Below are 13,143 nucleotides of genomic sequence, written 5' to 3'. Positions count from 1 at the left end.
GATTCATCAGGTTTTCTAGTTTCATATGATACCAGGATCTTCACTCTAGCTTTAAAACTGAACTGCTACAACCTATAAACAAGTTGCGTTAATGCATTAAAGAAATTGGTGGCGTTAAAACAATTAACGTGTTATCACGTTAACATTTAACAGCCCTGTATAAAACATGATGTTATTGTAACTTTGATCGTGCTGTTATTGCCCGAACTAACTAGTTGAGGATTGTTTGTTTTTGTCTTGTATTGATCATGATGCAGTCCAACAGGGTTCTGTATAGATCATGTTAGCAACACAATCTGAGCCTGAAGACCAAAGTGTCGACAAATGTAAGAACAAAAGAGCTCGCCGGTTGAGTCCGACACCAGAACCGGTGCTTACGGTGGATGTTGTTGTCATGTGGTCTGTGTTTGGTCAATAATCCAGAAGAAGAAGAAGAAGAAGAAGAAGACAGAGTGATTGGAAGCTCCTCCTCCTGACTGATTGATCAGCGTCTGGGTGCGTTGCTCAGCGGCACGTGTTCAGGAGGGGATGTAGGTGTGTTTTCTAACCTTTGACCTCTCACAGCTGTTTGGGTTTCTCCTCCTGCCTCAGCAGGCTGACGTACAGACGCAGGAAGGAGTGGCACACGCCCACGGAGCAGTACGCCGAGGTGGCCAGCAGGGGGAGGAAGGGCAGCTTCTGTTGCCACGGCGACAGGGGGAAGACGACCTCGCAGGCGACCGCCATGGCGAGCAGCCCCAGCAGGTAGACGGACTCCAGAGGACGGAGCAGAGAGCCCTGACCGCTGAGAGGAGAGAGAGAGTCAGTAATCTGATTACTACAGGAGGGATCTCTGCAAAGCACTCTGGGTAATGGAGTCTTTGTATATAACGTGTTATATTATATATTCTACACAATGATGTGTTTACCTGTGAAGCTTCCTCAGAGCCGTGAACGAGTAGATGGTAAACATCAGCATCAGAACCACTTTGATGGGCAGCTCTGCAACACATTTAATAAACCTCATTATATTATAATATTCAGATACAACATCAGTAAGGACAATTACATTAATACCTTTTTTAATTATTTCTTCATTTTTATTTTATTTCTTCATTTTATTTTTTCTTGTTATTTTGTGTGTGTTTTATTTTTATCTTATTCCTATCCTAATATTTTTTTTCTGTTATTTTCTTTCATTCATTCACTTTCATCATTTTATAATTTTTTTATTTTTATTTATTCATATTTTATATTTATTTACTCTTGTTATTTTGTGTTTTGCTTTTATCCTTAATATTTATAGTTAGATACTTATAATACTTGTAATTATTATTTCAGTTTTTTTCTTTTATTTTCCTTCATTTTCACCATTTATTATTATTATTATTATTTATTTATTTTTATTTTTTTGTTATTTTGTGTTTTTTTTTATCTTTAATATTTTCCTTTTTATATTTCTGTTATTATTTTCTTTTATTTATTCATTTCCATAATTTTTCTTATTTTTATTGTTATTTATTTATATTGTATTTATGTATTAATTTTTCTTGTTATTTAGTTTTTTGTTTTTATCCATAATATTTTTGTTTTGTATTGATGTTTTTTTCTTTCATTTATTCATTTTAATAATATTTTTATCATTTTGTATTATTATTATTATTTTATTTATTAATTTGTATTTTATTTTATTTTTTCTTGTTATTTTGTGTTTTGTTTTTTATCCTTAACATTGTTCTTTTTTATTTCTGTTATTATTTTCTTTATTTTTCTTTTCACTATATAATATATAATGATTGAAGGAATGATATAAGTATGAAAAACATAATATGTAAGCAAATGTAAATTTATATCAACTCCTGCAATAAAATATTAAAAAAAATTAAAAATTTACAAAAAAAAATAAAAATCAGCTGTAAGAATCTCAAGAGGTCAGAGGTCAGAGGTCAGAGCTGATAGAAGTAGAGAGAAGAAGAAGAGATGTTTAAATCCAGTGGTGGAGGAAGTTCTGACTCCTCGTCCTCCACGTTTAGTTTCCTCAGATCAAACCTCCGTCTGTCCGTCTGGTGTTTTACCTTCGGGGGTGAAAAGCAGCGGGAACAGCGAGTAATGACCGGTGGTGGTCAGAACCAGGAAGATCCCAGCATCCTCTCTGCTCTCGACCGCCAGGATGCTACAGGAAGCAGAAACAGACCAAAAAAAAACTCAAAACAAAAGTCACTTCACATTTACCTCCTCTCAGAATACACGGCGCTGATGCTGTAATCTGTGTATATAATATTTACCTCTGAGGTGTCGGAGAGTAGAAGTATAAAGGAGCAGAAAATAGAAACACAGTACTCGGCTGACCTGAGAGGCAGGATGGCGAGGAGGATGGCCTTCTCGTGGACGTGCCAGCCGAACATGAAGGAGCCCAGAGCGCAGAGCAGCAGGCAGCGCAGGAAACCACGAGCACCGCGAGGACGCCGCCAGATGGACGCCACCGCCGGCTTCAGAGAGGAAAAGAGACAGGAAACAGAGTTAGAGCGCCGCGTTTCCTTACCGCCCTCTGCCGCGTTTCTTTACCTCCCTCTGCCGCCCGTTTCTTTACAGTGGTACTGTTTACTACTGTGTTTCTTTACTGAACTCTACTGCGTTTTACTGAACTCTACTGTGTTTTGTTCACCTCAGCCTGCTGGCGTTTGCAGCATTTCGCTGCATATGAAGAGTGAAAAGTGTGAATGTGTGAAACGTTATCAGTCACAGTTCGTTGTGACTCACCAGGATGGACAGCAGAGTGCAGACGAGTGTGATGGAGGGAGTGACGGAGGGGAGGACCGAGTGCTGAAACTCCTGAACCAACCCGCCCGTCATGGAGGCTCGAGGAAGGTCCGTCTCCTCCAGCAGCTTCAGACGAACACCTGAACAGGTAGACGAGTCCGTTACAGGCAAATCAATGTTCTGGCTTTGTATGCTCCAAATAATATTTAATTTTTAACATCATTTTCTTTCACTAATCACCAAAAACCTACAAATTGTAAAGTGGTAGTAATCGAGCAATTTACATTTGTAAAAACTGTAAAAAGAAAAGTTAATAAGTGATCAGACGGGGCGTTACGGAGTCTCACCGAGCACCGCCAGGCTTTTGTCCAGCATGTTGTAGAGAGCCCAGATGTTTGGGGCCCAGTAGGCGTGACAGAGGCCCCGCTTGAAGGGGAAGAGACGGGACAGGACCTGAGGGAGCTGACCCTGGAATAAATAACATAATCTCAGAAACATAAAGTCAAACTGTAAAAGGTGTGCAGTAACTCCGGCCTGAAAGTCAGGGTTTCTCCTGCATATAGAGAATTACGAGGCGGCTGCCTGAATTTCGTCCGGCCTCCAGCTCTCGACAAAACGCCGTTTGATGTTTTAATGTAGTTTCATACGCCAGCTGGCGTTTATAAATGCCGTGGTAAAGCGGCCTCTACATGTGTGCCTTAAAAGTTTCACAATGAACACAAGATCTTTTAGTAGATCTAGCCTCTTAAGTTTGCTTTCAAAGTAAACCAGATTGATTCATTTAACTTTAAATGTAATAAATCTTCTTCCGGGTGAGCATGACCCCCCTAGAGGGTCCGAGGTCCACCCACCACAGTCTCATAAAATCCTGGATTGTACCACCTCCGTCTCATTTTGAGCCAGGAAAAACACTGAAAGCGGTTTGATTAAATCAAAATGTTCATATTTAAGAATCCCGGACGAGCCCCCAATTATTACCTTCCCCTCCGTTTAAGGTCCAGGGAAATATTTTTACTTACGTCAAATGCAGGGGCAGAATCAAGCGGCACGTGTGGGACGGCAGATATGAGCACCGAACTTGACTGCAGCTCTAACTGGCGCATCTTTAACGCAATTTCTGCCTCCGACTTTCTCAGCTCCAGCTACCTCCAGAGCTGGAGCTGAGAAAGTTAGTAAGGGAACTCGGCACAGGAACACAGTGCTACGGCTAACAGGAACTCTTTTGCATTAATACCTTCCCACAATCCTCTGCAACATTCCTGCACACAGCCTGTGTCCCAGCGACACATTTCAGACTGAATTCTGTGTATTATTCTCCAACGTTTGTAGAGGAAGACTCTCCACTCACCATGGCAATGAAGGGGCCGAAGGAGAGAGCGCAGACGGAGGCCACGATGCCGCCCAGAGCCAGCAGACGGAGCGGACTGAAACTCCTCCACCGGACGGAACCGTCTGCACACAAACAAAAACACACAAACTCACTAAACGATGAATTTAGGAGAACACTAAGAGCTGGTTTTTGTTTGTGAGTGTGTCGTACCTTTGTTGTCCTGAGTGAAGCAGTAGCTCCTCAGCAGGTAGATGCCGTAGGCCGGAGCCACGTACAGGTAGATGTGCTTCAGGTTGAGCAGGATGGAGAACAGCAGCGCCCCCTGCAGGTGACGAGACTGTTGCAACACGGACAACAGAAGCAGTTCAAATGAAATCATTTTAGTTTTTATATTTTACATTTAGAGCTTCATCTAAAGTACGAGTCGGTACCTGCAGGTGTTTCGCCACCGACAGCAGCAGGAAACCAAACAGGAAGCCGTTATACTGGAAATGAATATCTGAGAGAAAACGTGAAGGACGTTTCATCGTGTTTATAGAGACGATCGAGGCTCAGAGCAGACGTCAAGTTAACCTCTAATACCAGACAACAATGCAAGAATATATTCATTATATGAAATTAAAGACTCATTCATTCATATTCATAACTATGTTTTCATTAATGTATAATCAGCTAAAACTAAGAATCGTTGTGTTTTCGTTAGCTTAGAATGAGTTCTTCATATCTACACAGGGAGCGGGTCCTCTTCACGGAGTCCTCCATGTTTCTACAGTAGCCCAGAACGGACAAACCAAACTCTGGCTCTAGAGAAAGACTTTCATGTTTTTACGTTACCTGAAGGCCACCGTAGTTCTCCGACACGCTTGTGGAACTGCAGAGTGCTAAACCGTGGTAGTTCTTTATCGGCCTCCTGATGCAAAATGATCCCAAACTTCTGATTTAAGATGAACAGAAGCTAAAAGAACATCCTGATTCTCTCTGATTGAATATTGTGTTTCTGGCGCCACAGCTGAAGGATACGGTCGACGATGAGGAGGCCGAAGTTCCAGAGCAGCAGAACAGCCAGGACGAAGGACGGGCGGTTCAGAACGTCCCGAGAGCCTTTCTGCTCCTGAACGCACCTGCAGCACCTGGAGGAGGAGTCAGCCAATCAGGACGAAGCTAAAGAAACACTGCATGTGGGACATTTTGTCTCAATGTACGAGACATTCAGTCAGTCGCTCATTTAATCACAATTCTGAGAGACACTTTGAGGAAAAGTCCCAGAATGACGTCGATGTTTCAGCTTATTGTTTTTATTCTAATTTGATGTTAGAGAACAGTTTGTTGTCTCTCTCTTCACTTTAATACAAACCACACTATTTTAATTTAGTTTTTATCTGAATCCCCTTCGTGCTGTATAAATAAAACCGTCTCTGTGTGTGGGATGGATGGAGATTTAATAAGAGATAATAAAGGTTGAGTTGTGGTGAGACTCACTCTCTGACAGCGTAGATGAAAACCAGATCGGTGAAGATGACCGACAGCCTCTGGAAGAGGACCGTCGACGGGCTGGCGTAGTTCAGGTTCTCCACCACCAGCATGTTTCTGTCGAAGTGCTGAGCCACGTGGGACAGACCGAACTCGAACCAAGCGAACAGCGGAGGGTAGTCCAACGTCCACTCGGACGTGTTCTGCAGGAACAAAACGTCATTATAGTTCACCAGTTAAAGCTGCAACACCGAAAGATAATTCAAATGTTTTATGACGTGTGTACGCTGGCAAATAAGCGAGACATCCTTAAATTTTGAGATTTTTCTGTGAGGTTTGGTGTACACTATACACCGTTTCCAAAGTCTGCATGAGATGAAATTCCAGTCAAATGAAGAAAAGATGAATGAGAATGTACTGAAGGTTAAGGTTTGAAGATTTTTTTTAGGATGTAAGTGAAGATGGCGAGGTGGCAAACGTCAGAATAAAAACACGACAGGAGATCTTGTGATGGTTAGAAAGATATTAAATCTACTCTCTGAGGGACACTTCCTGTCTGAAACAACAACAGAGTGACTCCTCCGTCATACTGACCTCATGGTACCACCTGGACACCGGCAGACTGTGTGTGATGGCCAACCAGTTCCTGTGCACCTCGAAGTCTGTGGAATGACTGACAGACAGACACAAAGGAAGATTAACAACAGTTCACTAACTCACCGGAGGCAAAGTCACACCAAACTCCATACAGAAAACTGGCCTTTAATGTAGACTCACTGATTAGCAGATGTACAAGTCTGGTTTAATGTGACAAAGAGCTACACACTATCTGAAAAGCTCTCCGGTGGTAGACATGACTTTATATACGACAGAAATATTCAGACACCAACACAATAGTTAGACGTCGAATGCTATTTTGTTAACTTGTGTGATGAAATAACGGCCATATCAGATTATTGATTTGAGAATTAAAGCCACAAATAAAGTCAAAGCAAAGGAGTTTACAGACTGTGATGCTGCTTCTTGGATTGTATCAGCGCAGAATAAACCAGAGGTTGTTATTGAATCAGTTAAGGTGTTAAACCGTGTTTTAAAAAACGTGCCTGTTGGCAAATTAACGAGCCCTCCTTAAAGGGACTGTCTGTAACTTCTTTCAGGTATAAATCATTGCTGGTCGGTGTCTCATAGTCTCGCGTGTGTCTCCGCTGTTCAGACTCAGACTCCAACACAAACTCCAGTGAAGCACCAAAACCTCTTGGTTGTATCTAGTGAAGCTGTTAAACAGTGTTGGCCGCGGTCGGAGGACGCGGGGGAGACCGTAGCTTTGGTCTCCAGGACCGGAGTCTCTGCTGTACTCTGCTCCTTTGCCTGCCTTCACTCACACACCGCGCTCCTTCTCTCTCTCTCTCCACCTCTCACGTGCATGCTGCTCACTCCACACTGCAGAAGAGTTAGTTTAGCTCTGAGAATATCTAGTGAATGTTCAGTGGACGTTTGTGCAGAAATAACTGCTGCAGCTCCTCCAGACCAACAGAGGTTTCCCGTGTCTTGTGAAGTGACGGGGCTCCGCAGAGAGAAACGTTATCGTCTCCGACCAAAACTCCGGCGTCTCGCCCGTTCCCTCCGGCCGCGGTCGGGAGGCTGAGGCAGGAAAAGCCAACACTAGGATCAGCATTGATTCATGGAGAGACCTTGGTCTGGTCAGCTAACATTACTGCCAAGCAGCTGAAATATAGAGTGATATTGTGCTTTTAGCTGACGTGTGTCTCCTCACTGTGTTGAGCGATGCTCCTTCATGTCTATGTAGAGCGAGCACAAGCGCCAGCAACAGGACGCTGACTTTAGTTGACTTAACGGCCACAGGTGAAGCTGTTAACAACACATTTAGGATTCTTACAAACAGTCCCTTTAAATGTTATTTTGGTTATTTTGAGTCTCTTTTCTCACTTCTCGTTTTATTTGTTGTTGTTTTAGGTTTTGTTTCATCCCATTTGGAAGTTAATGTGTGCATATCTGAATGGATAGTTAAACTAAACTGATCAATCAGGTAGATGTGTGTGTTCCTCTTTAGTTCTCTGCAGCTGGATGCTAACATGCTAACATGCTAACAACCTGAGCAGCAGATCTTAGATTATCTATCTACAGAATGAATCAATCGATCTGAAACTTCTTCACTAGGTGTAACAGGATCATAGTAAAGAATTCCCACTCACTATGCGTTGATAAACAGACATTTGAGGAGAGAAACAGCCAAAGATAAAACTGGAAACCAGCTGCAGCTGTCAGCGGCGGCCATGACAGTGACGTGTACCTGTAAACTTTATTGACAGCTTCCGTGTCTGACACTGTGAAGACTGAACTTCCGGTTTAAATATATATTATATTATATATACCAATATGTTAATAAATAATCATCGGAGAAAACGTACCAGCTGCTATGTGATAATTTAATAGTTTATTTCGAGTTTTTATTTTTATTAAAAGTTTTTTTATTTTTTTTTAATTTCAAAATGTCAGTATCCATGGTAACAGCAGAAAACATTAAAATCATCTACATACAGAAGAAGCATAAACATAAACAAAGAGCTGTGACAAACATAAAAGGACAACAGAAATGAAACAAAACCAACATAAAATTAAAAAAAAAACACAATAAAAAAATAAAATAATAGATAATAATAAAAAAGACCACGCGAATTATAAAAAATATTTTATATATATATATTATATATATTTATAATATTATTAAGAATGTATATATACACACACACACACATATATATATGTATACATTCTTAATTATATTATCAACAGTGGTTGAAGAAGTATTCAGATCTTTTACTTAAGTAAAACAAAATAGCAATACAGTGTAGAAATACTCTGTTACAAGTAAAAGTCCTGCAATAAAAGTACAGACATATTAACATCTAAATATACTTAAAGTACCAACAGTAAAAGTACTCATTATGCAGAATAGCCCTTTTCAGACTAATGTCTACCTTTCTAAAGTAAATTTCAGATAAATATAGTGCAGTAAAAAAGTACAATATTTACCTCTGAGATGATTTTAATTTTTTTTTGTCGTGTTGTTTCCGGTTATTTCACAGCGACCACAGTGATTCTGATAGTTCCTACAGTGCCTGAATGCAGCATCAGGCCGGATGTGACGTCCTCGAGCTGTGTAACTGTTTCCTGTCTGTCAGACTGATCTCCTCCATGGTGTAACCTAACAGAGACTGTTTCTCTGGTTTTAAACTGTTTTAACTGAACTTTACTGAAACTATTAACTCAACAGCTTCCAGGATGAACGCGCTGCAGCTGGTCAGAACCTGCAGAACCTTTAATACATCCATGGTCAGAACCTGGAGAGGTGAGTTACTGTTTATAAACAGAGGAAGAAGAAACTGCTCCCTGACCGCAATGCACCCTGGGACCAGAGATGTGTTAAAAGTACTAATACCACACTGTAGAAATACTCTGTTACAGTAAAAGTACTAATACTACACTGTAGAAATACTCTGTTACAGTAAAAGTACTAATACCACACTGTAGAAATACTCTGTTACAGTAAAAGTACTAATACCACACTGTAGAAATACTCTGTTACAGTAAAAGTACTAATACTACACTGTAGAAATACTCTGTTACAGTAAAAGTACTAATACCACACTGTATAAACAGTAAAAGTACTAATAAGAGTACTAATTAAGAGTAAAAAAACTAAAAACATACAAAGCGGTATCAATCTGAACATCTAAGAGAGGGAGAGGATTTTACTTAATGTCTAACTTTTCCTTTTTAAGGTTAACATGTTTGTTTTTTGTGTGGCAGGTTTCCACGTGACGGCGCCCGCGATGACCTTTGACATGAGGAAGGTTGAACTAATGCCCCTGGAGCAGCGGAAGCTCACCTTCGACTCCCACTCCATGGTGACGGAGCTGGAGAGCAGCGGTCAGGAAATCAAACTAAATAAAAATAAGAAGCATTGATCCTCTTCTCCTGAGGAGTTATAAATCTGAACCTGTCCACCGTCGCTGCAGGTCGTCATTGACAACACGTTGTTTTTACGTTGTTCAGGTTTCGAGAAGCGTCAGGCGGAGCTGATCGTTTCAGCTCTCGTCACTCTGGCGACGGCCAACATGGACATCGTTTATAAAGACATGGTGACCAAATCACACCAGGTAGGAAGAGACAATTTAAACCAGTTGGATTAGTGTTTTTTACACTTTAATTTTCATTAAAGTTTCCCAAATTTGTAAACATACAAACCCAACAGATGTGTTAATAAACAGTCGTACAAACCTAAAAATAAATAAATAAATAAAATAAAAGACTTGTTTGGGAGTTACCTTACAAACAGAGAGGACAAAGTTTTCTTTGTTGTTTCTTGGAGGAAATCGCGCTGCAGCAGATCATGGCTCACCTGGACTCCATCAGGAAGGACATGGTGATCCTGGAGAAGAGCGAGTTCGCCAACCTTCGCTCTGAAAACATGGTACGACGACACGTCAACATTTTACTTCTTTAATCGCACTAAGATACTTCATCTCTTTAAAGTGTCTTAGTTTACAAAGATACACTAAGATACTTTATCTCTGCAAAGTATCTTAGTTTACAGAGACAAACTAAGATACTTTATCTCTGTAAACTAAGATACTTCATCTCTGTAAAGTGTCTTAGTTTACAGAGATAAACTAAGATACTTTATCTCTGTAAAGTGTCTTAGTTTACAAAGATAAACTAAGATACTTTATCTCTGTAAACTAAGATACTTCATCTCTGTAAAGTGTCTTAGTTTACAGAGATAAACTAAGATACTTTATCTCTGTAAAGTATCTTAGTTTACGAAGATAAACTAAGATACTTTATCTCTGTAAAGTGTCTTAGTTTACAGAGATAAACTAAGATATTTTATCTCTGTAAAGTATATTAGTTTACAGAGATAAACTAAGATACTTTATCTCTGTAAAGTATCTTAGTTTACGAAGATAAACTAAGATACTTTATCTCTGTAAAGTATCTTAGTTTACGGAGATAAACTAAGATACTTTATCTCTGTAAAGTATCTTAGTTTACAGAGATAAACTAAGATACTTTATCTCTGTAAAGTATCTCTGTAAGATACTTATTTCCCCAAACACAGTTATTTTCTGACATTTCCCAAAACTGATGTGAGTGATTATTTTAAGTTTTTATTTTCTTGTAGAAAATGAAGCGAGAGTTGGAGCAGCTACAAAACAGACTGAAGGTCAGAAGGTGTTTTTATATTTTTATATTAACTGCTGTGTCAATGTTGGTTTATAAGACTGCAGCTGTTTTAACTGTTTGTTGGAATATAAAGCAACGTTTTTTATAATCTACAGTATGTTGAGATATGTTTGATTTGTGGATGTTTGTGTTCAGGAGGAGAGTCTGAAAGTCCGAGCAGAAACCAAACTGGACATCAACCTGCAGAGCAGCCGGATCACTGACGGGGTGAGACGAAGACGAGAGAGAGGGACAACAGGAAGTTAGTTAGTTATAGATAATTAAAAAAGTAAATGTTGTGTTTTTCTTAGTTTACTGAACAGGAGAAGAAGCTGATGGAGGCCAGTACAGACTTCCATCACAAGGTAAACGGACTGTATAATACCACCATCTCATCCCATGTGATTGGTTGTTGATGTGGCTGGTTGATGACATCACCACCATGTGTCTCCCCGTGGTCAGAAAGCCGACCTCGAACACGACAACATGGAGATCAACAGGAAGATCGACCTGCAGGTGGCGTCGCTCAAAACCGTCCTGGAGTCCCTCAAACTGGAGACGGTCCGCTACCTCGCAGGTACGCCATCACATTAAACAGTACACTGATGTACAACAGCAACATTTTAATAATGTTTTTCAGACATCTTACTAATATTTTTCAGACATTTTATTCAAATTGTTAAGACATTTAACTAATATTTTTAAGACATTATTTTTCGGTCATTTTATCAACATTTTACTAATATGTTTTGGACATTTTACATATATTTTTAAGACATTTTACTAATATTTTTAAGACATTTTACTAATATTTTTAAGACATTTTACTAATATTTTTCAGACATTTCACTAATATTTTTCAGACATTTTACTAATATTTTTAAGACATTTTACATATATTTTTAAGACATTTTACTAATATTTTTCAGACATTTTATCAACATTTTACTAATATGTTTTGGACATTTTAATCATATTTTTAAGACATTTACTAATATCTTTTGGACATTTATAAAAAACTTAAAAATTTGCTTGACAATTGAATAGAAACATTTCCAGTGTCTGCCACAAATCTTTGCATGTAAACTATTTATTAATAATTGATGCAGTATCACCAAACATAATATGGCGATATGCAAGTGTATCGATATTTTCTTACATCTCTAATTATAATAACAGATCCTCATTTATTTGTCGATTATATTTTGTATCATTAATCTTTTTATTTTTAAAGTACAAGTACCTCAGTTTTGTACTTAAGTGCAGTTCTTGAGTAAAGATATTTAGTTAGTTACACAGAGAAGTGAGATGAAGTAGTTTTTGGTTGAAGGTGTTTTGTCTCCTGTGTTCGTCCACAGCGACGGTGTTCTCCTGCCTCGCCATCGCTCTGGGAGTCTACCGCTTCTGGAGGTGAAGGATCCACCGTGAACTCGTTTAACAAAGTGGTTCCAGTGAACTCGACGACACTGAGATCTGTGGAGTTTAAAAACCTGCTGCTGCTTCAAAATGTCACCACTTAATGTTTAAAGTAAAGTTTAACTTAAGTCGAAGTATTGTTGGCAAAATGTACTTAAAGGATCAAAAGTAAAAGTACTCAGTACGCAGAAGAATTGTAAGCACTGGTACTGTAAAGTACCTATAACACATGGACTCGAGTACTGTATATAAGTACTGTCGAGGTATTTATACGTTACTTGAGTATTAATGCTACTTGATAATCTACATCACAACATTTAATTTACTTAAAGAAGTACCAGTACAACCGTGTAAAAATACTCTTTACAAGTAAACTGAATGATATTAAATGCAGGACTTTTACTTGTAACAGAGTACTTTTAAATTGTGGTATTACTACTTTTACTTAAGTAAATGCACTTCTTCCAACAGTAAATATTTCCCTCGTACATGTGGTGGGCTAGAGATATAAAGCAGCACGTAAAGGTACAAGTACAAGTACCTCAGAAGTGTTCTTAGTTCACACTATCTGCATGAAGTAGTGAAAACATTTTGGGTGAGTTTAAAAGCACATTTTGATATCCGTAACCCGCGTTGCCATGGAAACATTTTTATTTTATTGTCAGAACGATAACTGCATATTTAATGAAGCTGTTTATTTTTATTATTTTTATTTAATTGTGTTGAATCTGATGTTTCATTATTGATTATTGATTTAAATGTGTTTGACGTTAAGAATAAACTGATTCTCTGTTGGACGGCAGAATGAAAACACAAATAAAGATTTTAAATAAAAAGATATTTAAACGCATGTGAGGTTTTTATAATTATATAACATACTGAAAATGTGACCAAAGATGAGAGGAGAGAAAGAAAGTAAAGAGAGGAGGATGGGGAAAGAT

The 13,143-nt window shown here is 38.9% G+C and overlaps 2 protein-coding genes across 2 annotated transcripts; one reads left to right on the top strand and one right to left on the bottom strand.

The window, feature by feature from the left end:
* On the bottom strand, nucleotides 1-7,873 carry alg8 (ALG8 alpha-1,3-glucosyltransferase). The gene is made up of 13 exons (XM_037748145.1): nucleotides 7,753-7,873; nucleotides 6,134-6,212; nucleotides 5,549-5,742; nucleotides 5,090-5,199; nucleotides 4,501-4,568; nucleotides 4,280-4,406; nucleotides 4,088-4,191; nucleotides 3,087-3,207; nucleotides 2,740-2,879; nucleotides 2,329-2,468; nucleotides 2,055-2,152; nucleotides 909-981; nucleotides 1-784 (listed from the first exon to the last, which is right to left on the bottom strand). Exons 1-13 carry the CDS (start codon nucleotides 7,833-7,835, stop codon nucleotides 559-561), a joined length of 1,563 nt encoding a protein of 520 aa, XP_037604073.1. The 5' UTR covers nucleotides 7,836-7,873; the 3' UTR covers nucleotides 1-558.
* An 813-nt stretch (nucleotides 7,874-8,686) lies between these two features.
* ccdc90b (coiled-coil domain containing 90B) lies at nucleotides 8,687-13,042 on the top strand. Its single transcript, XM_037749809.1, has 9 exons — nucleotides 8,687-8,909; nucleotides 9,371-9,490; nucleotides 9,617-9,720; nucleotides 9,933-10,034; nucleotides 10,746-10,787; nucleotides 10,943-11,014; nucleotides 11,098-11,151; nucleotides 11,249-11,363; nucleotides 12,145-13,042. Exons 1-9 carry the CDS (start codon nucleotides 8,843-8,845, stop codon nucleotides 12,198-12,200), a joined length of 732 nt encoding a protein of 243 aa, XP_037605737.1. The 5' UTR covers nucleotides 8,687-8,842; the 3' UTR covers nucleotides 12,201-13,042.
* The last annotated feature ends 101 nt before the right edge of the window (nucleotides 13,043-13,143 follow it).

Source organism: Sebastes umbrosus, chromosome 17, assembly GCF_015220745.1.
Source record: "Sebastes umbrosus isolate fSebUmb1 chromosome 17, fSebUmb1.pri, whole genome shotgun sequence".
NCBI lineage: Eukaryota > Metazoa > Chordata > Actinopteri > Perciformes > Sebastidae > Sebastes > Sebastes umbrosus.
The sequence above is the reverse complement of the archived record's forward strand: the minus strand, read 5'-3'. Positions and strand labels throughout refer to the sequence as shown.